This window comes from Drosophila rhopaloa, unplaced genomic scaffold, assembly GCF_018152115.1.
Source record: "Drosophila rhopaloa isolate 14029-0021.01 unplaced genomic scaffold, ASM1815211v1 contig_167, whole genome shotgun sequence".
Classification (NCBI taxonomy): domain Eukaryota; kingdom Metazoa; phylum Arthropoda; class Insecta; order Diptera; family Drosophilidae; genus Drosophila; species Drosophila rhopaloa.
In genome coordinates this window covers 10,000,241-10,024,455 of record NW_025335047.1, presented here as the reverse complement: position 1 = coordinate 10,024,455, position 24,215 = coordinate 10,000,241, and the positions used below count along the sequence as shown (strand labels likewise).

Genomic DNA, 24,215 nt, shown 5'->3' with positions numbered 1-24,215 from the left:
CTGCGCATTCTGTTGGGTGGGGGTGAAGGGGTGTGCGACGTATAATCAAGCGAGACAATGCACATAAAGTCTGCCCGACTCTTCGGAGGTCTGAGTGCGTTGATTAACGACTAACTGTCCAGTTATCCTCCCCTGCACTCAGAAATAAAAATGTTCACGACTTTTTTCGCATTTATTTGAAAAAAAAATCACTTTTCTTTGAGTGTAAATTGAGTACTGGCGTTTCCCGCTTGATCCACACATTTGATTATGGTATTTATCGGCCTATGCAAATGAATGGGGAAATTTATCTCCGTCGGGAGCTTGCTGGCTTAAGTCCACCTCATTTAAATGCACTAATTAAATGAGCTTTAACGGAAAATCACTTAAAAATCGCTCGCAATGTGCGTTTCATTATGACAGCAAAATAATTTATAGCTGCATTTTTAACAAGGAGGCTTTAGTCAATATTATAAGACTTACTAGAACTCTGTATTTATGATTTGTATAATCAACTTTTTCATTAAAATATTAAAAAATTGAATTCCCAAATTATAGATTAAACGAAAATAATCTTAGGTTAAGTAATAAACACGACATTCGAATTTAGCATGCGCTGATAGATGCTTAAATATTAAATAGCTTGTTGTATTTACTGATAAGCTATCAGCTGCCTCTGGGTTTATATGTTAAGCACAAGAATCTGATGTTTCAGTTCTTTGAAATCTCTTTGTTCAGAATGATGACTGCCGGAGCTTGGTTTGCCCTATTGACAACGCTGCTGTTCCATAAGGGATCGGCACAATTTCTGAATGCAAATTGCGGGAGCGTTTCCTCAAATCAAACGGTATCCCCGTATCCGTGGTTGGCAATTATTGAATTACCCACAAAAAAATGCAGCGGTACACTTGTAAATAGAAGTTTGTATTGATCTAAGATTGCTATAGATGTGTTGAAATAATGGAGAAATTTATTTCAGATTATGTCATAACATCTGCTACGTGCGTATTTGATCAGAAAATAGCGTAAGTCATCTTTTAATAATTCAAATGTCGAATAATGAGACTTTTATTGTAACAGGACGGTCCGATTGGGAGTCTTCGACAGATCAAAACTTGGAAATAGCGGCTATAATTACTCTGAAGAAGTGTTTCAAATGCAATCCGCTTACGTTCCTGAGTTTTACAACCAAACCACTCGTAAAAATGATATAGCTCTACTTAAACTATCAAATCCTGTAGTCTATAAGGATCACATACGGCCAATATGCATTCTGTTAGATAGCTCGATTGTAAAGATATATGATGCTATTTTCGCTATCCGCTGGGGCTTAAGAAAGAAAAAAAACATGTTTCCAGGTCCTAAACTGAGTTCTCCTAAAAGCTTTAATTCAAGGATGTGTCGCGAAGTTTCTCAGATCTGCGCTGGATACAAAACAAATTGCGTGGAACCTGGAAGTCCTTTAACTAAAAGCGTTGTGTACTCACATTACATTCGACTCGTCCTATTCGGAATTCAGAGCTATGGCACTCGGAATGGTTGTGTTTATACCGAAATCACAAGTTATATTGATTGGATAGTGCGAGTCGTGCTAGAGGTTGACATCGTTTGGTAGCTTTATTTTTTAAACACCCAAGCTAATCGAAATGTATTTAATTCAATTTATGTATGTACATAAATATAGAAAGAGCTATGCCTCAAATTGATTTTGCTATTTTTTTTTAATGTAGTTTCTATCAGAAGCTTTGATTATTTTTTAATGAGACTTATAACATAACATCAAGCGTTAACATGAGATCACCCTTGGGAATAAACATTTTTCCGAATTCTGTAGTTCTAATGTCTTTGTGAAATAATTTTAATTTCTTTTCCATTCAAATAAAGAAATTTGGTGTGCCTAATTAGTCAGTTATAAAAACTCCTTGAATAAAACTTGGTCTGTTTGAAATTGTTTCAGACAATTGAATTTAAATTCTTTTGGAATACTGATTGCATTAAAAAAATCATTGTGCTCACTTTCTTTATTTGGTTTGTTTATACTCTGATTAATCCATTATGGCATTTCGCATGCAATTTGTTAGTGGAAAATCCGCTACTTAATCGAATTAATTAAAATTTCATATCACGCTGAAAGCCCAAATCGTGGAAGCCAAAAAGACCGAAACAATTTCAAGTTGAGCGCACAAAAGCCGACCGCATATCAAATATGCGTCTAGGTGGAGCTGCATGTGTGGGATGTCATTAAATGCAAATTTATTTAAATTTCATTATTGAATATAATCAGCGCGCAGCTCTGAAATCGTTTCGGTAATCGCAGCCAGAAAGCTGGCTGAATGTTTTCGCTTGGCACCAATTAAATCCGCAGATGTAACACACAGAAGGGCGCATCCCTCGGTGTCAGTGTGTGAAAATGCAAATATCCGCAATTAAGCAATAATAATAAGCATCATTAATAAATCATTGCGTAACAAAAAAGTGAAATATGTGAATAAATTGAATGGTACGGGCATCCCACAAAGAGTATTAAAGTGGCAAGAGATCCATTGAAAGTTGGTGGTGTACTCATGTGTGAGACCCTTCCTTTGTATTTAACAGATTTAACAATTCCGATTTGAGTCCTTTCATCTAGTTTGTGATGCAGCTAAAAAATGATTTTTAAGCCCTTGCCTAACCTTTTTTTTGTGGTCAGAAAAATACATAAATATATATACATTTTACATAATAATTATGTACCTTAAATCCGTACTTCTGAAAACTTTTGTTTGATTGATTTCTTCTGTTTTTTATGAAGAATAAATCTACTTTTTAGAAAAAAACCTTTTTATAATGGAAAATAGAATTTCTTTTATAAGTTTTATGAAGCTTTCGGATATATTATTTATTATTTCAATATATTTATTAAGTTAAGTCAGAAGCCAATGAGAAATCTTTTTATATCTGTCACAAGCTTAAAGACCCTTTTTAAATGCAACCTCCAAACCTTCGAAAACATTTACAGAATTACTTCAAGGAACTGTATCTTCGTGGCTTTTCAATTGTCTGCCGATATTTCAATTTTCCCCTAAAAACCCATAACTCATCGATCACGACAGCTGGCTTTGGTTCTGTATAGACTTAACCCACGAAAGCAGTTTCATGTTTTCCCCCCAAGCAAAAAGCAATTAAAACGTTTTCCTCCTCGTGGTTTGTTTTTTGGGGGGTTCTCTGTACAACCAACCGCCCCAAACACTTGACACTACAACTACGAGTTACGTTTTCCTGTCTCCTGGTCGCGTATAAAAGTTTAGCACATTCTTCTTGGACACTCTCGTAAATTTCGAAATGGACGTTTTTATGTGTGTATAGCAGCGGGCACTTCAAATAATTTCAGTGCACAAAAATTTATTGCAATTTTGGTAATGAGTGTGCAGCTGAAGAAGGAGTTTGAGTAAAATGGAGGAAAAAATCCAGGCAGGACCTTAGCTTCTTCCTTAATGCTGTTAGTGTTTGCCTGGCGGTTTTCCTGCTTGTTTGTTTGCCTGTGCGTTGGTTTTCTTGTTTGAACTTTGTGGCATTTCCGCTGCATTTCTTTTGTGCTTGTTTGCCAGCGGAAACGGAAGTTTTTAATGTTGCCCATTGGCCGTAAGTTCGCGTGGATAGTTCTCAAACGTTTGCCGGCATTGTTTTCGCTTAAAATTAAATGCTTTCCCATTGCCAGATACTTGAATGAGTGCTTTAAAGGCCCAACTCGGTGCTGCGAACCAACAAAAGCGCATTGCGATATTTTATTTTTTGCCCAAAAGTTTTGTACAAGCGGCTGCCCGCATTTTTGTTGTTCCCTTATATGGTAAAAGGCCTATCCGCAGAGCAGGAGCCACAGTCCAAGATAAACATACTCAAACAGCAATGGAAAACTCAGAGAAAATGTGCCTTTCATTTTTGTAATATTTATTTTTTAAACATTCTTGATGAATTTAAACAGTATAAGTAATTTATCTTACCTTTCCTACCTAAAATTTCATAATTTATGGATTCTTTTTACTACAGAAAAATATGTGGAAAAAAAACCGGCATATTTTATTTCATAAATAAATTTTAATATGATAAAAAGGTATATTGTTTACAATACAAATTCATTATTTGTTTATTCCTCTTTAAAATTAAAATCCCTTATCATAAAACGTTTTTTTCTAGATTATGTCTTAAAGATTTCTCTGTTTAAATTAATTAGGTATTTTTGTTTGTAGGCGACCTTTGATGTATGTTTGAATTTTTTTTTTGAGGTCAACAATTGAAAAATGTTATAAATAAAGTTTTAATTTTTATTTTTATTATTTCAATATATTTCGTTGCACACTCAGGGCAAATCATTTTACAGTCTGCACCGATAATCTCCACGTCCGACGGTGCAGACGTGGCAATATTTTGAAATAATAAAAATAAAAATTAAAAACTTTTATTTATAACATTTTTCAATTGTTGACCTCGAGCCGGAAAAACTCAAAAAATTTAATTAGGTATATTTTTTTCTACAGTGTACTCATAGAGGAGAAACAAAGGGGCTTGGCGGTGAAGAGAACGGAATGCATACCGTCAAGTGCGTTTACGTTGTAGCCTAAAATGCACGTCGCTCGTAAATCTCGCGCGTGAAAAACATCAGTTTTCGCTGTTGGTTAAAGGTCTGAGGCTGTTGGCAAAAAAGGGGTAATTCTAGAGAGGAAGGGACTCGGCTACAGGCGAGGTTTTTGTGGATCGGGGGATCGGGGGATTGGTCGGCGGTCTGCGCCTCGCGGTCGCGTGTCTGCCTCTCTAACGCATATAAATACTGCTTTAAGTCCATGGCCAACTGTAGGCGCAGCCGAGCACTCGGCTTATGTAGGAGTGGACTTGAAAGCGTAATAAAGCCTAGAAGGCTTGGACTAGGCAAAGGACTTTGGTTACATCTAGTTTTCAAAATCATAGATTTTAAGGTAGAGTGATGTATCTAAAATTTAACAACTGCAAACAGACTTACAGCCCACATGGTTAAATGTGTCTTTTGAGAAGACTTCCAATAATATTTAGAGCAAAGTTCCTTATGATATCAGCCACAGATAACTTTCAGCAATTAAACTTCGTAAGTATAGAGGAAACTTTCTGGACTTTAATCCGTATTTTCCACTTACTCCAAACCTGCTAAAGCTCCTCAAATGTGGCCAGACCACTCATAGACTAGCTCAAACTCGCCTATTTCCCGTGGCATGGTCTTTGGTTACAAAACGGACCTTGCAACTGTCATATACTTAACCGGAAACCGAGACCAGCTTAAAAATCAGACAGCCATGGCGGCCCGCACAAATGCCCCCGGAAAATGGGGGAAAAGGTGGTGGTCTGGTCACAGCGGACGGATATTGCCCGGCTGCCTTTTGTCGCGCCACTCGCCAGCTTTTGATGTTTGCTGTTTGTTTTGGTTTCATTTTTAATACCCGTGCGCACAACCCTTGTGTGGAATTTTTAACTCACACCTGGACAGGACACCCTGTCCTTTTTCTAACCCCCCGTTGGCCACTTCAACTGCTCTCTCTGATACAGAAATTAATTGCGTGGATCGAGTGGCCCACTGAGATGGAGGGAGTAAGTGTGTGTTACCAAAATGTTGACGCTCGCTAAGCCAGCTGCCCGCTTTGCCCCCATCACACCCACCGAATCTCGGACCGCAGAGCCCCAAAAGTGACAAACGCAAACACATTTGCCGGACCATCCGCCATCCGCCATCCGCCATCCGCCATCCGCCATTCGCCAGATACTCTGTATCTGTATCTGCATTTGTATCTGTATCTGCTTGCATCCACGTGCGACTGTGTGTGCGTTGCAGGCACTTGACGAGATTTGTTTATTTGTCTATGCGAAATGCCCGTCTGTGGCTGTCTGTGTTTGGACTTGGCCGTCTGGGCAGCAGCAACAATAAAATTAAAGAAAAATCTATATATGCATATGAGCCTGATAAAAGGAAAGTGAGGGAGGCGGGGTAGACAGACAGGACTAAATCCGTTGAAACAACAGCAAAACAAATCTGCGAATCTGTGAAATCTTTTTGTTTTGTTTGAGACCCGCAGAAAATTCAATTCAACTTAACCGGCAGCAAATTGCTGTCAACTTGAAATCGCCGTCACTTTTTTGGAATCCTGCTTTCAGGCTGACAAATTTTTATTGAAATCCCACAGAGATAAGCAGATAACAACTCTTTGAAATGTTTGTAATTTGCCTGGTTTTGAGTAGTACATAAAATCAATACAGCACTACAGTCAAGAGCCCCTGGAGCATGCGGATAATTGTTTTGTTTTGATTTATGTTTATATACACTAACAATTACTTAAATGCAATAATAACTAGTTTTTAAATTTTGTGATTTAATTTAAATTATTGTTCTTTTTGCACTGAAAAAACTCTTTAAAATGGCCACAATGCTAAAGAAATTATTTCTGGGTCCACCATTAGCTCAACTCTAACCACAACATATACACATGTTTTAAATTAATTTAATGAAGCTGCAGATATGTGCACTTTTCATTAAGTTATTTTTATACCGAACGCAATTTGCAGATTTTGATTGAATTTTCCACCGACGAAGGCCACATTCGCTTTGATTGAGTGCACAATTTGTTAATTCGATTTTCATTCTATCTGCACTTCTCACTCTTCCAATTTGTTTAAGCAGCAAAAATATTTAATCGCATTTAATTATTTAATTTGTTAGTTAAGGAAGGGAACGCTGGGACTGCATGAATTTATTAATTATTTCCGAGCATGCATAAATTAGTAGGAAATCCATTGTGCATTTTGAATAATTTATACTAAATCTTTAACGAGTAATTTTTCTCATTTTCCCTCTGTTGATTTGTAAATAATTCATGTTGTTTACAATTATTTTTTTGTTTGTTGTATGTATCTGAAACATAACGATGACAAGGTAAAATAATAATGAAATATTTGTGTAGAGTTCATTAATTTATAATGAAATAAAATGTGTAACATTAGAGAAAATCGGCTTTAAGGTTTTTTAATTATCAGTCAATGTTCGTTTTTTGAGGCATTGTTTAAAGCTCTTATTTGTAAATGTATTTTTCAATTTGCTATTGTTATAAATCTTGTTTTCCTGATTTTGTAAGAGGATAGTGATAATGTATATTTGATTTGCAATTCTTATTGATTTTAACCAAGGAAATGTTATTACCTGTTACTAATTGGCTCGCCTGAATTTCAATTATCTGTCTTAAATTAGCTTTTAGGGTTTGTAGTTAAGTAAAATTGTCATATTATTTGCAACAAAATTTTTATACTAATTGTCTATTTAAAGTGTGATAGTTGTCTTGGCTTGCTCTCTTCGAAAACTGATTTATTTAACATCCATTAACTAGTTTTTATTTGTCTTCTTTTCAATGGTCTCACCCAGAAAACTCCGCATACGATACAAATAGTATTTATCAGTGCGTTAAATAAGAAACATATTCTGCTTGAAAACTGAGCCAAAAACAATATTTATGGAGCACGGATCACACAAAGCCGCACTTGAAGAGGGAGGGAGGCCATTAATTTCGGCAAAGCCACGTAAATATTTATACGCACATTGCATATGTCTGGGACTCGGACATCGTTTTCGGCATTTGCTCATTTGTGGAAGTCAACAAGAGATTTCCATAATGTTTGGGGAAATTGTGGGAAGGGAATGGCTCTGGAACCAGCTGCCGGTTCCTTTCGGACTTTGGCTTGGGGGATTCCGATGGCCTGGGCTATTGGATGGTGGAATGGGGGTATTGTGGTCAAAGTCTCCGAGTCGCCAATTTGCCCGCCAGGCTATTTGTGTATTTGTTGATTTATGCAGCGACCGGGGCTTCTTGGGGCCCACCTGCAGTGGCAATGGACCTGCCACCCGTGCCCCTTGCAACTCCTCCTGGGGCAGTGCAGTTGCATTATTCAAAATTGGAAAATACCTCCCTTAGCCCTCCCTCTCACCCACTGGGTGATTTAGCGTGTGCCTTGCCCGTTAACCGCAATGCAATTGTAATTACCCCGAATGGCTTCCGCACCAGAATGTCCTGCACCCACATCACTGGCGATTTCGCCCACACTCCTCTATCCTATTTTTCTGCTCTGCGCTGTGTTTATTGGTCGTGCAATGCTGCAATTAGTTCCAAATCATAAACGCCACTTCCGCCTGGTCAACATGGTGGCACCCAGTCCATTCTTTCCCTGGTAACCCAAAAGTCCATGGCACAATTGCGTGTAAATTTAAAATTTTAATCGTTTCTGTGCACGCACTCAAAACGCAACCGCAGCCGAAACACAACGGCAACAAAGGCTTTGAATTTGTATGCACTTGCAATCTGGGTACAAGGGGATCGTTCAGATTTATCTTTATATGTTATATCCATTGTCAAAAGATAAAGACACTTTTGCAGGGGAGCCAGCCATTTAAACCGATGGGGCTGTTAAAAAAAGCTATTCAATAATTTATACGGTTAATCACAATTTATTTATCAGCTTTAAATATATTACTTCCTTTTTGAATAACATTTTTAACAATTTTAAAGATAAATATGGCATTATCAATCCACTAATTAAATATGAGGTAAATATTAAACCTTGAACTATTGAATAAATCGTTTGAATAAAATAACTATGTACAAATGCTAATACAAAATGTAAATATATTCTTATTCAAATTTTTACCATTTGTTTATAATTTTATAGGGCCATTAAATATAAACATACTTAATTATGCGCTTCTAACTACTGTATATATTTGCAAATATTTTTTTGGTAAAGACAAATTAAAATGTGTTTAATAGGGATATTATAATAAAGGAAATTCGAAGCTCTATAGTATACTTTAAATGTATGAATAAAATTATCAATAATTTTAATTTTGAATTTCAGAAAAATACTCAAGGCATAAACAAATATTTAAAAATTCAAAAACATCATTAATTTATATACTCGTTACGGATATCATTACTGAGCAGTAATGAAACACTTTGGCAGATATACTTTTTATTTACTTGCCAATTAAAGAACTCCAAATATTTTATCAATTTCATATTGCTCCTGAGTTATTTAAATAAGCTGAAATTTAATTTTGCAGGGCCACGTTTCAACCACCCTCCCTTCCCTCCCTTTCCTCCACGAACTCGCACCATTTCGCTGTTGGCATGCGTATTGCGTATCTGAGGTGTATCTGTGTATTTATAATTTATATGCATTGTCAGCGAGCGCAGGTTGGCAGTTGCCATCTCTCATGCACTTGGCTTACTGGTTACCACCCACCACCCACTTTTCACTGCACCCCCAACCCTTTCAACCTCCTTTCACCCACACTTCAACCCTCTTTCATGCCTTCTCCACTGCAGGCAGTGCACTCAGTTGTTACAGCCGATTGTTTTATGCGTTTGCACAGACACCGAAGCGATATTGCATTGTTGCATATTTAGCAATAATAAAATATTTAGTGCCATTTCCATAAATTTATTATCGCCACGTTTTCGAGCAGTAAAGGTACGGTGCATTGACCATTCATTGAGCAAACAGTAGGAGATGGGTTTTTGCCATTTTGTTTTACACTTTACGGTTTAAATACATATTGGTAAAAGCATACGGGGCGTATAATAAATTTGGTTTGGATTGCGCCAAGATTGAACTTGCTTTTGGCATTCAAAATAATTTTTGCTCTCAAAATATTCTGGGCTCTTGCTTCACTACTATCCTACTCCCTTCCCTTCCAACCAACTGACAATCTGCAATGCAAAATGGCCCTGCTAGAATGATAAATTACACACCTTCCACCTGGACAATTAGGTGATAGGCCAAAGGATGAGGAAGGGGTTACCGGTCTGTTCAGCAATTTGTTGCATTCATGCATTGCGCAAATATTTCCCAGACATTTCAGGCATTTTCGTCCAAGATTACTCGGAGGATGAGATGTGGATTCAAACAAAAGCCAATACATAGAGGAATTTATTACCTATTCCCGTGATTGGGCGTGACCATATTCTTAAATAGATAAAATCATGAACACAATTTCGGAAAATACTTATTTTAAAATGTGTATTATTTTTTGGGTTATGAATAAATATTAAAGATGCTTTCGAAAGGTAAAATGAATAAGCATAACCATTCTATACGTTTATGTTTATTTATTTCCTAAACTATATGTTTCACAAAGAATGTTACGTACAAAATTTCCATTGATTTATCATCGCTGCATTTTTTACTTGTTTTGCTATCGATAAATGCCAGATAAAGTAAATACTCGATGATGTAATATATACGAAAATAATATTGCACTTATTTATTTATTTATTCCGATATTTTTTGCTGCCTTTGTTGTCCATAAATATTCGCTAAATGATAATCATAAACAATTTTGTCGCTTTAAGCTGATGGCAAGGAGAAATGCCATCGAGGCGATAGACGTTGCAGAGGGAATGCGGAACTGATACACACCATTGGGGGATTATTGTTGGATGATAAATGTGCTTAGGGTCGCGCCGAGTGTCAATTGTGTGTGGATAAATAAAACACAGATTTAACCATATATTATGGTCAGCGTGTGTTCTGTAAATACCCGCACATTTACAGCTTCAAAACGTAGGGGGGTTTGGGTTGCAGTGTTGCTGCACCGATAAGTTGAAATAATTCATTAAATATTTAATTGTAAATTGAAGTTGTCAAATCAGTGCGCTAGCTATTGTCTGTGATTCGGCCTGGAAAATGTATGATAAAGCCTGTGGGTTTAAACTTTTTTTTCAGGTTTCTTATTGAGAATGCACAATGCCCTGGTTTACAATATGCTTTTACTGATTTTGTGTTTCTTACGCTTAGCACCGCAAGTTTTCGGTATTCTTTAAGCTCCTTTCAAGGATTGCACTAATATCCCATATTATGCAGTGAAAGTTGTTCAGTAAGCTTAATCCCTTCTCAATTAGTTTTCACGTATTATTTTCCTGGCCTGTGGAATCTTTTGTAGCCCAGAAATGCAGGCTTCTGTTTTAGCAATAATTTGAGTGTGAGAAATTTAAAGTATTTTACTTACCAATTGCTGCAGACCTTTTGGAGAGGACTATCCAATAAGCAGCTCGAGCTGGTATCATCGGGATAGAGAAGGATGCCTGAATGGCAGTGGGGAAAATGGGACGGAAGGGAGATGGATCGGCATTGTGGCCTCTCCTTTCGGTCAGCTGCAGCACGCAGTTCCTTTTGTTAATGATACTCTTGCTGGACATCAGCTAAAGTCCTGGCCGGGGCACCATCATCATCATCATCTGCTGCAAGGATACCGCACTATCAGGATGAGAGGTGAGGTGGTGAAGGCAGGAGTGACTGCAAGGATGGCTCAACCATTTTGTGGATTTATTGACATTCTGTGATGTTATTAAAGTTGATTGCCAGAGACTGTGCACGTTTTTGGCTTAGACGAAGTGCCGGCCCTCGTCCGGAATAAGGAACCCCTTGCTCCATCACATCCTGTTCCCTCATCCGCCATCAAAATGCAGCCCAGCTTCGCACACAAACAAAATGCATCCGACATGAGCTCACTGCGGTCAATTCGAAAGAAACAATAGCCACAACAACATCAATTTCAAAGGGACTCCCTCTTCTCAGAAAATAAGTCTGAGCTTGGAATACCCTTACCGGCATTGCTAAAATCAATCAATAAAACAACTCTCTTAATTGTATTAAGTTAAATACCCCACGGATCATCATATAATTTGTAAAGATGGGCTTAAACATCTATCGAACTACACTTTGATATTATTAAAAGTTTGTAAGACTTAGTAGGAATTAGTATTTTATAATCCTTCTTATGTTATGCTCATTTTAAGAAAACGTTTAATGCATTTTAAGATGGGTTTTCCTAGTGATGCGAGTCAAAAATATTGGCCCAAACATTGCAATAAAAGGTATGTTACCCCATTTCAGAGTATAATAAGAGAAAAGGAGCTTTGAGGTAGACGGGTCCAAAGGGCGAGCACATCATCATTGTCATCATCATCAAGTCTAATATGCGCATTATTGGTTTTGTCCTGTTTTGTCCCCGAACTCTTGTGTGTCTGCTGTGTTGCAGTTATCCCTAATATGCCTTGCATGTTAATACGCTTATCCTGTCCGGGGAACACACACAATAAAGGACGCTAGCGCACACTCAACATGCAAATACCAAATGCAAATTCTGCGACGCAATATTAAAAGTTACGAAACAGGAAAAAAAAATTAAATGAAAAATGCTTATTCCTCTTATTTCTCTGCCTACACACAAGTCTGCCAAATCCTTTTGATCTTATTTTTTAATTTAGCATATAATTCGGTTTCTCCTCGATGCTGCCTCTGCTGCGGGTAACACATGGCGTATACTTGATAAGTATAATATGAGCCTGCCTTTGACTCGCTCAATTTTGCCTGATAAACTTATTAAAAACAAGAGAGAACGCTATAGTCGGGTGCCCCGACTATCAGATACCCGTTACTCAGGTAAAGGGAGTGCGAGGGAGATGGAGATAGAAACTTTGATCACGCATAACTTTTTAACGAATGGTCCGATTTGAAAAATGTCTTCTACATTTCGATAGGTATTAATAAACACAATAAAACTGCATTTTTACTTTTCAGAAATATTTAAATTTAAAAAATCGTATATAAGCGATTGTGGGCGTTAAAGGGGGCGTGGCACCATTTTGAAACAAACTTGCGCTGCGTAGGAACTTCTAAAATCTACATGCAAAATGCCAATCTTCCAGCTTTTATAGTTTCCGAGATCTCAGCGTTCATACGGACAGACAGACAGACAGACGGACAGACAGACGGACAGACGGACAGACGGACATGGCTATATCGACTCGGCTAGTGATCCTGATCAAGAATATATATACTTTATAGGGTCGGAAACGCTTCCTTCTAGCTGTTACATACTTTTGCACGAATACAATATACCCTTTTACTCTACGAGTAACGGGTATAAATATATGTATGGAAAGTGCCGGGCCAAAAATGAATTCAAATTTTGTTTGCGAGTTGTTTGTTGCATATTAAATTGGTGTATTTAAATTGCCTTTCAGTTTTTTTAATAAAACGTTGCGGCTTTGATTGCGTTTGAAATTTAATGAAATTTACGAAAAATATATGCAACACCAGATTAAAGTTTTATTCATAAACATTTTTCAATATTTTCTGTTATATCTTGCCAAAGCTCCAGTAAGACACACTTCGCTTGTAACAAATTTCCACAGATTTCCACTTTTCATCTATCTACCTCTTACAAGCACACACACCAACATTTCCGCAGTTTGTCAACATGAAAAGGTTAACAAGGTAAATAAAACACGCCGAAAGGTAGATAGCGAATAGGGAGAGGCGAGTACAAAGGGAAAGTGGGTAAAAATCAAGAAACAAGGCCCACAAACAATGTTGCAAAAGGGCGCAGGCAAATCTTTGTGTCAGTTCAGTGGGGCGGCCTTTCGGTGGCGGGGGCAAGGACGAAGTTGGAGGTCCTTTCGGCGGTCGGCGGTCGGTGGTTCCCCGTTTTCCAGTTCTGCTCGGTGTGTGTGAATAACAACATTTTAAACATGTTTGCCTTTTGCTTTTTTGCCGCGCGCGCCAGCGTTTATGCAATTTATTTCTGCACGTTCTTCGCGCCCTGCTGCTCCTTTTTTTTTTTCTTTTTTCCAGCTCGCTTACAAAGCATGCCCGCCGGCTGGGCAATGTATAATCTTAGCTTGTCTTTGGCTTCATACCGCCTGTCGCTGGAGCTGAACTCTTGACTGGCACAGTTCGTTTTCGGGAAACACCCCGAAAAAGGCGAGGGTAAAGGGTATAAGGCACTGCCTAATGCGCCTGTAATCAGCTTAGGATAAACAAAAGTTCTACAAAAAATATGTAATTGTGGAAGATAATAATTATTGATTGAGTAAATTATATGAGCTTAAGCGAAATAAGTAAAACATACATTTATTTTAAAAACTTTACTAATTAAAACAGCAAGCTGGTTATTTTTGTATTTTATTACGCATACAATCATTTTAATCAAGTTACAATTTTGATAGATTCAAAATTACTCTCTTACAATTAGGTGACTTATATAAAATAATTAATACCTGATTTCAATTATTTTTCTTAGTCACATAACATATAACATAACATATGACTTTAATATTCCATACCTTCATTTAGAGTCTGTGGAAAAGAGTATCCATAAGTGCACTTTACCCTGTACTTTCTCGGCTTTTCACCAGCAATTTTTCTTCTGTTGTATCTCTCTTCCCGCTTCGAAGGTGAAAAGGTGAGCTGAAAAGTCGCACTGCTGGAGGCGGTCAGCGTTCTTGATAGCAGAGCCAAAAGCCCATCCAACCTTAACCTGAACTTTAACATAGTTTCGCAGCGAGGGAAAAGAATCCTGGTAAGGGCGGGCAAGCAAAGTTTAAAGTTCAAAACAATGGCAAGCTTAACGCTGGTCCAGAAATAGTTGCCCCTCGCCATCGACTTGCCACTTCCTGCTTGTTTATGCAACTCAAGTCGCCGCGCTTGACACATTTCTCCAGAGACGCTCGCACGTCCTTGCCGTGCCCCATGTCCTGCCGTTGTTGTCGTCCTGCCGCCGGAGCAACTTGTCAACGCAGTCATCAATGTCCGCGTGACAGCTTCATGGCATCGCCTGTAACTATGCCAAGTTTTTGCAATGTTCGCACATTTAGTCCGAGCAGTCAGTTAACCCACTAGCATGTAGTGGTCGAAAAATCGCCCAGGGAGAACTATTTAAAGAATAATTATATCCAAAGATATAATATAATTAATTGTTCCAATTATCAATGCATTTGCTAATAAGAACACAATTTACGAACATTTTTACAGAAATAAATTGTTTAAATACATTTTCTGAAAACTAAACTTTATTAGTTTGAAAACTATTCGAAGAATTTACATAAAATAGTTTGTAAATTAATATTTTTATTTATAAATTTTAACTTAAAATTCCTTTTTTTGTATAGTTTTTTCTACAAGTAAAATCCAAATTGTTCACGTTAATTAATAAATCAAATTTCTAAATTAAAGGTTGGGCATTCGCTAAAAAGTCAACTCCTTATCGAACCTTAAACATTTTTTTTGGTTTAACTCATAGCAGATGTGAAGAAAATAAACTTAATTTAAATGGGTTAAGAGTAGTTGCACGCCACGCACTGGGTTACTGTACTCTTGGCTTTCCAGGGTGAAAAACTCAAAGCTATAACTTATAACCCATATTAATGAGCAAATTCAGGAAAACGTGCGCTACATTTAATCGAAAATTGAAAATAATATGAGTCAAAGTGATGTGTTCATAAAAAATTATGAATCATATTTAGATTATACTGATGTTTCAAGTTGAAAATAAGATTATCGCATAAAGCTTGTTTATTATCAAACCAAGTGAAATTAATCAGTATTTGAAAAGTTTCAGCTTTTCAAAGAAGTCAACGCTGTAAGATGCTGGCTTTTATCAGCTTTGACTACAATTAATGCAACAATTAATATACAATTCAATTAAAACAATGTAAAAAGGAGTGTCATTTACATTTGAACCATTGTAGTTCTGAAAAAGTATATCAAATTTGTTTTGAATTATTACTTCATATTTGTTTTTATAAATTTTACACTTATTGCAATATTCGATTGAATAAGAAGTATGACATTTTGATTTTTAAATAACTCCTATCCATTAAATTTGGTCAAGTTCGTTTAAAATATTGGCCTCGTATGTCAAAGTCTCTTTTTAATATTTTATTTTATTGATTTCAAAGATTCGTTTTTGTTTTTTAATATACAAATACATATGTTACTTGATTAAACGGGAAACAAGAAAAGGTGATTGCAACAATTCAGAAATATATTTTTAATTTCATTTTAGCCCAGCTTTATTTCCACATGTCCTGGCATATGCGTGATTTTGTCTGATTATTTTCATTTGGATTACCCTAGATGTGACAAAAACAAAAAAATAAAAAGGGCACAAACTTTACTAACTGGGTAGCACGTGCTGCCCAAGCCAAATCTCATCCTGCCACCAAACTCACCCTTCTGAAATGGGACAAATAAAGTTGTGAATCACCACGAGAGTGTAAAAAAAACGTCACGTGCAAAAACTTTCTTAATTTAAAAGAAATTTTCAAACAAACTCAATTAAATAATTTCAGGCACAAATAAAGATGAAAATGTGTGCGGTGTGAGCTTTCGTTGGGGGTTGGGCGTATGATGTTTTTATAGAATTTTATATGGTACTGCTTGTGCTACATGGAGTCATGCAACTGCCGTCTGGTAAGACAATTTTAATGCCACAAAATTTTAATTGGGCTAATCCGAAAAACCACAGGCTGCTCCTTGGCTAACGAGCCAGATGTCAGCTGGCTTGTCTGTCTAATTTGCCAGCATACACATGTTGCACGTTGCAAGCGCAGCCAGTGAATTGAAGTCAAGAGGCATTAGACTGAACATAATGATAATTGCTTTCTCGAAAAGATTAGCCAAGTTGGCCATGGATAAAATGATAGTTTGCTAGTTGATTCCCACACTCAACTCTCGAACAGTCACATCCGATATTTTAAAGCAGAAAAAAATGGATGCAGATGAAAGCTTCTTAGATCAACGTTCGCTACTAATGGACGTAATTAGGCAGCTTGATGACATTCAGAATGCCAATAAAATGGAGTATACCTTTTGGAAATCTCTCTTTTAGATATACTAATTCAATTGGATCACCCACTTTCTATTCCGCAGCACTGGGACCAAGGGCAAGGAGGAAAAGAAACCGGAGGTGGACCTATCTGTGGGTGTGACAAACACCAGCTTTATGGTTTTTGCCCGTGACATTCGCAAGAAATCTTCAAGGCCCTTTAAAAGGGTCCACAAGCACTCCAATACCAACCAATTGTCCTGCATGCGCCAGATCGATGGTACGCCAAAGGATCGTGCGGAGGCTAGACGAGATCGCGAAAGTGTGGCTGATAGTTTTCGCAGGTAGGCAAAGTTGTAATCTAAATAATAATTTAATTTAAATTTAATTTAATGGTCAATATACAAAAAAATGACAAACAAAACTCCCACGTCGTTAGGAAAAGCCATAAAGCCTTTGCTATTGCAAAAAAGCAGTAAAAAACTATTTTATTCAGTCAATGTAAAACGAAATGTCTAAAGTTTTTTTTCACATGGGAATTACGCTTTTTATACATTTATATTCTAAGTATTTTAATTTAATAATGACTTTGTAATATGCCTTTAATTTTCATTTCCAAACAGACTGGGCAATGACGAGTACCGACGCACCAACTATGAAAAGGCCATATCTCATTATTCAAAGGCCATTCAGTATGTGTCCGATTCTCCCGTTTTGTATTGCAACAGGGCCTTGGCCAAAATTAAGTAAGTTTCATTAAATGAAGACAAGGAAAGCTTATAGATATCCGCTTTCCCAGAAAAAGGGACTTCAAACAGGCGCTTTTTGACCTGGACTATGTGATCTTCAAACTGGATCCGCTTCATTTGAAGGCCTGGCTTTATAGAGCCGGAGCTCTTGCTCGTCTCAACAATGAGATTGAATCCAATCTTGCAATCGCCAATGCTCGTCTTTTCAACAGATCCCAGAAGGATCAAAGGTACATTGACTATTTTTTGGAGAAGCTTAAAACGGAATTCTAGACTTTATATTCTACATTGCTATTGGTTTTTGAAGCAAATGAAAATTGGAAATCAGTTATGCTGTAATTCATTTGTGGCAATAAAAGCATATCAAACCAAGAGGGGGATATAGTTTTGATTTCGAATATCAATCAAATAACGAATGCATTTCCTGGCATTTCATTTGGTGTCACTTGCCATGCCAATTCCGCCCACTTTTCATAAACACAAAATTTAGACACGCACACAGAAAAAACAACATGCTCGCTACTGCAGATATATGGAAAATGTATTCCTTTTTTCATCCACTACACAACTGCGAACACAACACTTTTTGTTGGTAGCAAATGAAATTTGCAATTTTTTGCATAAATTCAATAAAAATTCCTATTGTCATGAGAATATTTGCCAATACAATATACAGCCCAGGGGGTGTGTGTACCTCCCAACTTCGGGCCGGGATAAGGGCCACTTATACGCTTCGTTGGGGGTTTTCCAGCCCCTGCCGCCCCCTCTGGTAACCACAAAAGACTGACGCTGCGGCTGCAAATGCGGGCAGTGGAAATTGAGGGTGAAAAGTAGGGAGTTTCGCAGAGCTTTCAATATGGCGCCAACACCATTTGCATTCCGTATCCACTTCCCCGGCCAACGAGTCCAGAAGCAGTTCCAGTTGCTGGGGTCCTTGCCGTAATGAAATGCAGTTCAAATGCTTGGGGTATAAACTTTTGTCACAACAGGCAGCCGGCAGCCGGCAGCAGCAGGAGCAGTGGCATCACAAGGACATGGCCGAGGGACCTGCGATGGGTGGGATGTAAACTAGCAAACAAACGCAACGGAAGTGCCACAAAAAGGGTTTCACTGTTTGTCAATTGTGTGCGGCCGCAGAGTTGACACCTAAACCAATTCCCGCAAAAACCAGCCAAAGCAGCCCCGCATCCTGCCCCAAACGCCCCAAACACCAGACTTGGTCAATCCCTTGGCACTACTGACACGCTAACTGACTACGGCAGTGCACTGAAAAAAATTATAGAGAAAAAAAATTAAAAAATCAAGGATAAATTTTAAGAATCTTTGGTAATGATCAGTTTCATGTGGTGAAATGTCTTAATATAATTTTAAATATATTTATATAATACATTTTTTTTAATTAGTGTTTATTTACGCCAATTTTAAGCTGGTTATAATTTTTTTTTTTTTTAACAATATTAGTACTTATACTTGTAGAAGCAGCCGGCAAAAAGTCGGCAATTCGTTTTATGACTTTTAAAAATGTCATTCGTTGATTTGTAACGTTGAGTACCATAAAATTTTTCAGTGCAGGCTACCCTGTGGACAATCTTAAGAAATGCAAAAATGTTTGTGGCATTGTGCGGCTCTAATCAACATCAAACGGTGCTACTCCTGCTACTGATGTTGCTGATGCCAGTGACACTGCCTCAACCACCGCCCATTTCTTGTAATCAATGCTGTAAACACTTATTTTTGTGGTTGTCACCGAGCTGCAACTGCAATTTGTGACCGAAACAGAGGCACAGATAGAATGCAACCCGGAGAGGGGAAACTTTTCTCCTCCCCATCTACGAACATTGTCTGGTTACTGGTTTTTGCAACAGAGAACTGCAGGATTTTGGATCTTGGTTGGGAGCCAGTTTTTGTGGTTACATTCGGGTCGAGGTCTGTGTAAGGTGACTTTAATGTCTACTTTATATGGCCAACAGCAAATGATTATTGCAGGTGAAGTTTTTAAACCAGGTTACGCTTGAACGCAAAACTTTCCTAATCGAAGTGGATGAAGAAAGTTTGAAATTTTTAAGGTGATTAGGATAGGGCTTAGTATGGTTTTACGATTTGCAGTTTTTCTCTCTTATTATTTTTAGTTTTCCAAAATGTTTTAGATTACAATAGTTGCAATGCTTTTCTTCGAAACAAAGTGACTCAGTTAATATTCACTATCTAGGTTAATTTGGGTTCAATAGCATTATTGGTTATTAATCATTATTTAATTTATCAAGAATATATATATATTTTTTAATTTTTAATATGATTCTAGCTGTAGCATTTGGTTTGTTCATCTCCTAAAATATCTTGTTGGTTTTATTTACTTCCACCTCCTTGTCTACCTTTAAGTTTTAGAAAACTTTCGTACATGCCAGTCAGCGTGATTCCCGGACGTCCTCTAGTCGACTTCAACGAGGATCTTTATGAATCACACTCACCAGAGCAATGTGCGTCAGACTTTTCCGCTTTTCAGATCCCCAGGGCGGGCTTTTCAGCTGGCGGAGAAGTTTTCCCCGAAGGATCGCCGCCTATAAACTCATCGAAAAAGTACAACATGACCCTTGGTTGGGCTCTTGTTTGTCCGATGGTTTTCAAGTTGCGGTTAGTGGTGGCAACTTCTTGGCCAGAAAGTAATTTGGCCTTTATCTGTATTGCGGTTTGAACAGGGGGCCAACAGCAACATCTTTCGCTCGGTTTTGTTGTAATATTCTGTTGGTTTAGCATTTTTGTTTTTCTTGTTTGCACCACATCCGGGACTCATTTTGGTTGTCTTTGGTTTGAGGCTAAAATTGCAGTCCTCCGTTTTCCTTCCCTTCCCCTCGAATATCATCGCATTTTCTTTGGGATAGGGAAAACTTTTCATTTTGGGCGCCCCATCCTCCCCCTAAGCTGTTGCTGTTGTTTTTGCTGTCTGTGCTGACATTTGCCTGAATTGAACTTTTTGTTGCGTTGGGCCAAGTTTTTCATTAAGCGAAAAATACTCCTTGCTTTTTGTTTATTTTGCATTCATCTGACATTGACTGTCATTTGGCCTTTCTGGCTGGCAGTTCATTTAAAGTTTACGCATCCCGCTTTTAATTAGCATTGAGATTTATCTAGTTTCCCTACCCTCCCTTTTCGGTTATAGAATCCCCATCGATTGACACTTTCGGCTCCTTTATTGGGGTTTATTTGCTTTGCTGATTCCGATTTTATCAACGAGTGGCCAAGGGAATTTCAAATGCAAACAGCATCGTGCTCATTGAAATGATAAAAATACGAGGGAAAACAGAACTTGTCTTGAGATTTAAAAAACTGGGAAATAAAAAAGAGGAATGTCACAGGAAAATTGGTTGGGTAGAGGATGGAAAGGACCTAGACAAAAAATGCTATTATTTTAAGAGAATAAACTTCTTGAATGTTTGAAGAATATAAATATTTTGTACAATGGTATTTTTTTCAATAAATAGTTTTTAGGTATGTGATGAGGCTCAGTTTTTTTTAAATAATACAAATTGTATTAAATTATATAATATATTATAAAAGCAAATATAATAAATATAAGATTGATTTAACTTGTTAAAACTAGATTCCAAGCGTACAGCCCTACAAAGGCAAGCCTGTTGGATTTTTATACAGGTAAAACTGAAGTGTAAATAGGAGTTCCTTTTTTTTTTATTTGAACTTTTCCTTTGGAACTTTATTTTTTAATTATGTAAGAAAGGGGGTTGTTTTAGGTTACAGTTTCCCGATATGAGCTTTCTCGACTATTGTGTACTCATTCCCACTCTGCCCTTCCACATATTCAACTCCACCAATCCCCTGACACTGCAGAACTACCTAAGGAAATATATTCACGTTGCTTTTTCATTATTCATGACAACTGGCTCCCGGCCCTTCAAATGCGAGTATGTGCGAGTATGGCCCGAGGTGGCTGTAACTGAGTCTGAGCAAATACGAGATACAGATACGGAAACGTGGGGGTGAGGAGTGAGGTTGTGGGGTGGGTGGCCATAACAAATAACAAAGATGACAATAAAAAGCAGCAAAACAATTTCCCCACAGCCAGGATCGAAACAAAAAAAAAAAAAAAAGGAGAAAACCCCAGCCAAAGAAAAGGGAACTAATATTTTAAGAAAACACAGCTCAGCCAAAGAGGGGAGAAACTTAATCGTATGTGGGTGTGGGTGTGTGGTGGGTGGAAAAGTGGAAAAGAGGCAACAGTTTTTCCTGCTTTTTGTTACGGCTGCTACCCAAGTGGCCGTCATCAAATTCAAGTGACATATTTAGACAGCTAAGCGACTCCCAAGGTGAAGGTGCTGCAGCGGCAGCCGGAAAAGCCGTTGGCAATTTTCCGAGTCTAGACCAAGGGTGGCTAAAAGACAACCCCCAAAAAAAAAGAGTAGACAGACGGGGGAAAATCCGGGGGGAGAATCCTTGGACCGGGACAAGTTGCTTTTAATAATAAAATCATTGAGCATCAAAGCATAAAACTCAGTCAAGTGCAACATAAGCTTAAAGACCAAATCGTGATGGGGCGAAAAGCGAAAGGGGAGTGGCGGTGTGCCCTTACCTTAATGGTTACCTCAGCGCAACCCTAACATGTGTTCGTTCGATTTTCCTCTATCTATATGCGGATATATATACGTATTCCTCCTTTATTCGTTGCTCTTGAATGTGATTTAATGTTATTTTTACAGCCAAATTAGTTGGCTTTTGATGTTCGTTTAACTTTGTCTGCTTTAAGCCGAACCACAATGGAAAAAGCCAGGAGTGGCATATAAAGAAAGGAGAATAAAGAATCAAGAATTTATGGCAGATGGTGGGTGGCTGCAGTCATAAAGACGCTCCACAGCTGGCCATGCTATCTTTAAGAGGTATACAATATATATAATACATTCAAGTGGGTTACTGTTAGTGCTAGTGCAACTGTTACTGGCATTAACTTTTACTTTAGGCCACATTTTGAGTGGCCCACTTTTGTTTTGAGTGATTCTAATATCTGGGCCTTCAAGTGAAGTGCAATCATTTCAAGCTGCTCCAGTTTTTAGCTCCAATACCTATACTCGTAATGTGGCAGTTGTTTGCCTTGTTCAAGTGTCTGCTCGTTGGTATTTAGCAAATATTTTGATTGCATTTCCGATTGATGAACAAAATTTTTTTAAATAAATTGGCACTTGTTGAATGTAGGTTTCAGTTCACAAAAAAAAACTATAAAATGTGAAAAACTGTAAGATATCGAGTACAATTTTAAGCTCTTCTAAGTCCCATTAAAACAAAAATAACTTTAGTTCTTCTTGTGAAATACATAAAGCTATTATTTATTTTACACACAAATGAATGAATTTGTTTATTTTCAAATGTTTTTAATTTCCTTTATTGTATTCACATATTTATATTCATATTTTTGCGAAACATAAAAACGTTGCCTTAAGTCACGCTCGAAGTAATCAATCAAGCGAATTCCTTATTTGCCTACCAAACAAATGGACTTGTAATTGGAATTAAATGTCTAACCAGTTCATGCGGCAAGGCACTTAAGCAGACAACCCCTTGAAGCTATATTTTAACAATTGAAGAATCACTAAATCCCCTCAGCAATTTTGCTGTCTCATTGACATCGCTCTCGATTGGGTTTTTGTACAAATTGTTAATTATTTTCATTGTACTTGTTATGGAAGTTTTTGTTTGCCATGCCTCGTTGTGCCCTCTGAATTTGTGCTCCGGGGTCTGTTGTCCTTGAGGATTTTGGGCATTTAATTAGGCGCAATGGAGTTGACATTTTAAACAATTTAAACAGGCAAACACGATTCTGTTTACTTCGCATTTTCCCCCGATTCCCGATTTTCCGCTTTCCCTCGTGCTTCCATTAAGCTTTGACTACTTTAGCGCATATTAAAACGCTTTATGGCCAAAGGCCAATTGCCAGGGAGTTGAGTGAGTCCTTTGCCTTTGGCGGAGTTCCCTTTTGGGATGGAAATCGATAAACGAGAGACTTGAGCCCCCGTCCCTCGCTGCTATTAATTATGTCTTTTGCCGTTTTGTCGCATTGACGTAGGCGAAGCAATTAAGTTTGCTGCTGGTGGTAAAAAGGGGGGAGTTTTCCCCCCAAAAAGCTGGGGTGGAAAATGGAATGGGATGCTGAGGAAATGAAATTTGGTCAGTGCTTTGGTCAGCCAGTCACATAATACGTATCAATGGGCAATTCCCCACTGGGACTCCACTTCGCATGTCCCATCCGTAACCCCCAACCTCTGTTGTTACGTGACCAGCAAAATAATAAATATGAAAATTTAATTTGTATTTTTTTTCCGGTGTCTGTTTCCTCATTGGAATTGACATCTAAAAAAATATTGATTACTTAATTCATTTCACTAGCCCAGACAAAGGTTACTTTTTTCCAAATGTTTCTACTTTTAAATTGAACAAAGATTATTTTTTTAAAAAGAAATTTAGCACGACTGAGCACAAAGCAAATGATTTTCATGCTGTTGACCGCATGTGAAAATAAATATTATTAGGCCAGCCTACAATCCACTGGCAACTCTCATCTGGTTTGCCATTTTGCATTTGGAAATATGGCAAAAAAATGATTGCACATTTAGCAATAAACAGGCACAGAACAAATGCGGTTTGGCTTGTTTTGGCTTTATGTTTGTTTATCAGGGGGATTGGCGAAATCGGGCGGGTTGTGTCAACAAGTTCTATTTGATCCCCACGGCCGCAAAAGTATGCAACTCAAAAATTGTTACGCTTTTGATAATTTGTACAGTTTTTTTGTGTGTGTGAAAATTTGATTGCATGGACCGCAATTTGAATGATATTTG

The 24,215-nt window shown here is 37.6% G+C and overlaps 2 protein-coding genes across 2 annotated transcripts; both read left to right on the top strand.

Annotated features, from left to right (window-relative positions):
• Positions 1-721: 721 nt before the first annotated feature.
• Positions 722-11,360, top strand: LOC108037121 (transmembrane protease serine 3-like). The gene is made up of 4 exons (XM_044458576.1): positions 722-899; positions 959-1,004; positions 1,060-1,254; positions 11,039-11,360. Exons 1-4 carry the CDS (start codon positions 722-724, stop codon positions 11,358-11,360), a joined length of 741 nt encoding a protein of 246 aa, XP_044314511.1.
• A 5,174-nt stretch (positions 11,361-16,534) lies between these two features.
• LOC108041255 (tetratricopeptide repeat protein 12) lies at positions 16,535-17,733 on the top strand. Its single transcript, XM_017119133.2, has 4 exons — positions 16,535-16,665; positions 16,735-16,974; positions 17,254-17,376; positions 17,430-17,733. Exons 1-4 carry the CDS (start codon positions 16,574-16,576, stop codon positions 17,650-17,652), a joined length of 678 nt encoding a protein of 225 aa, XP_016974622.1. The 5' UTR covers positions 16,535-16,573; the 3' UTR covers positions 17,653-17,733.
• The last annotated feature ends 6,482 nt before the right edge of the window (positions 17,734-24,215 follow it).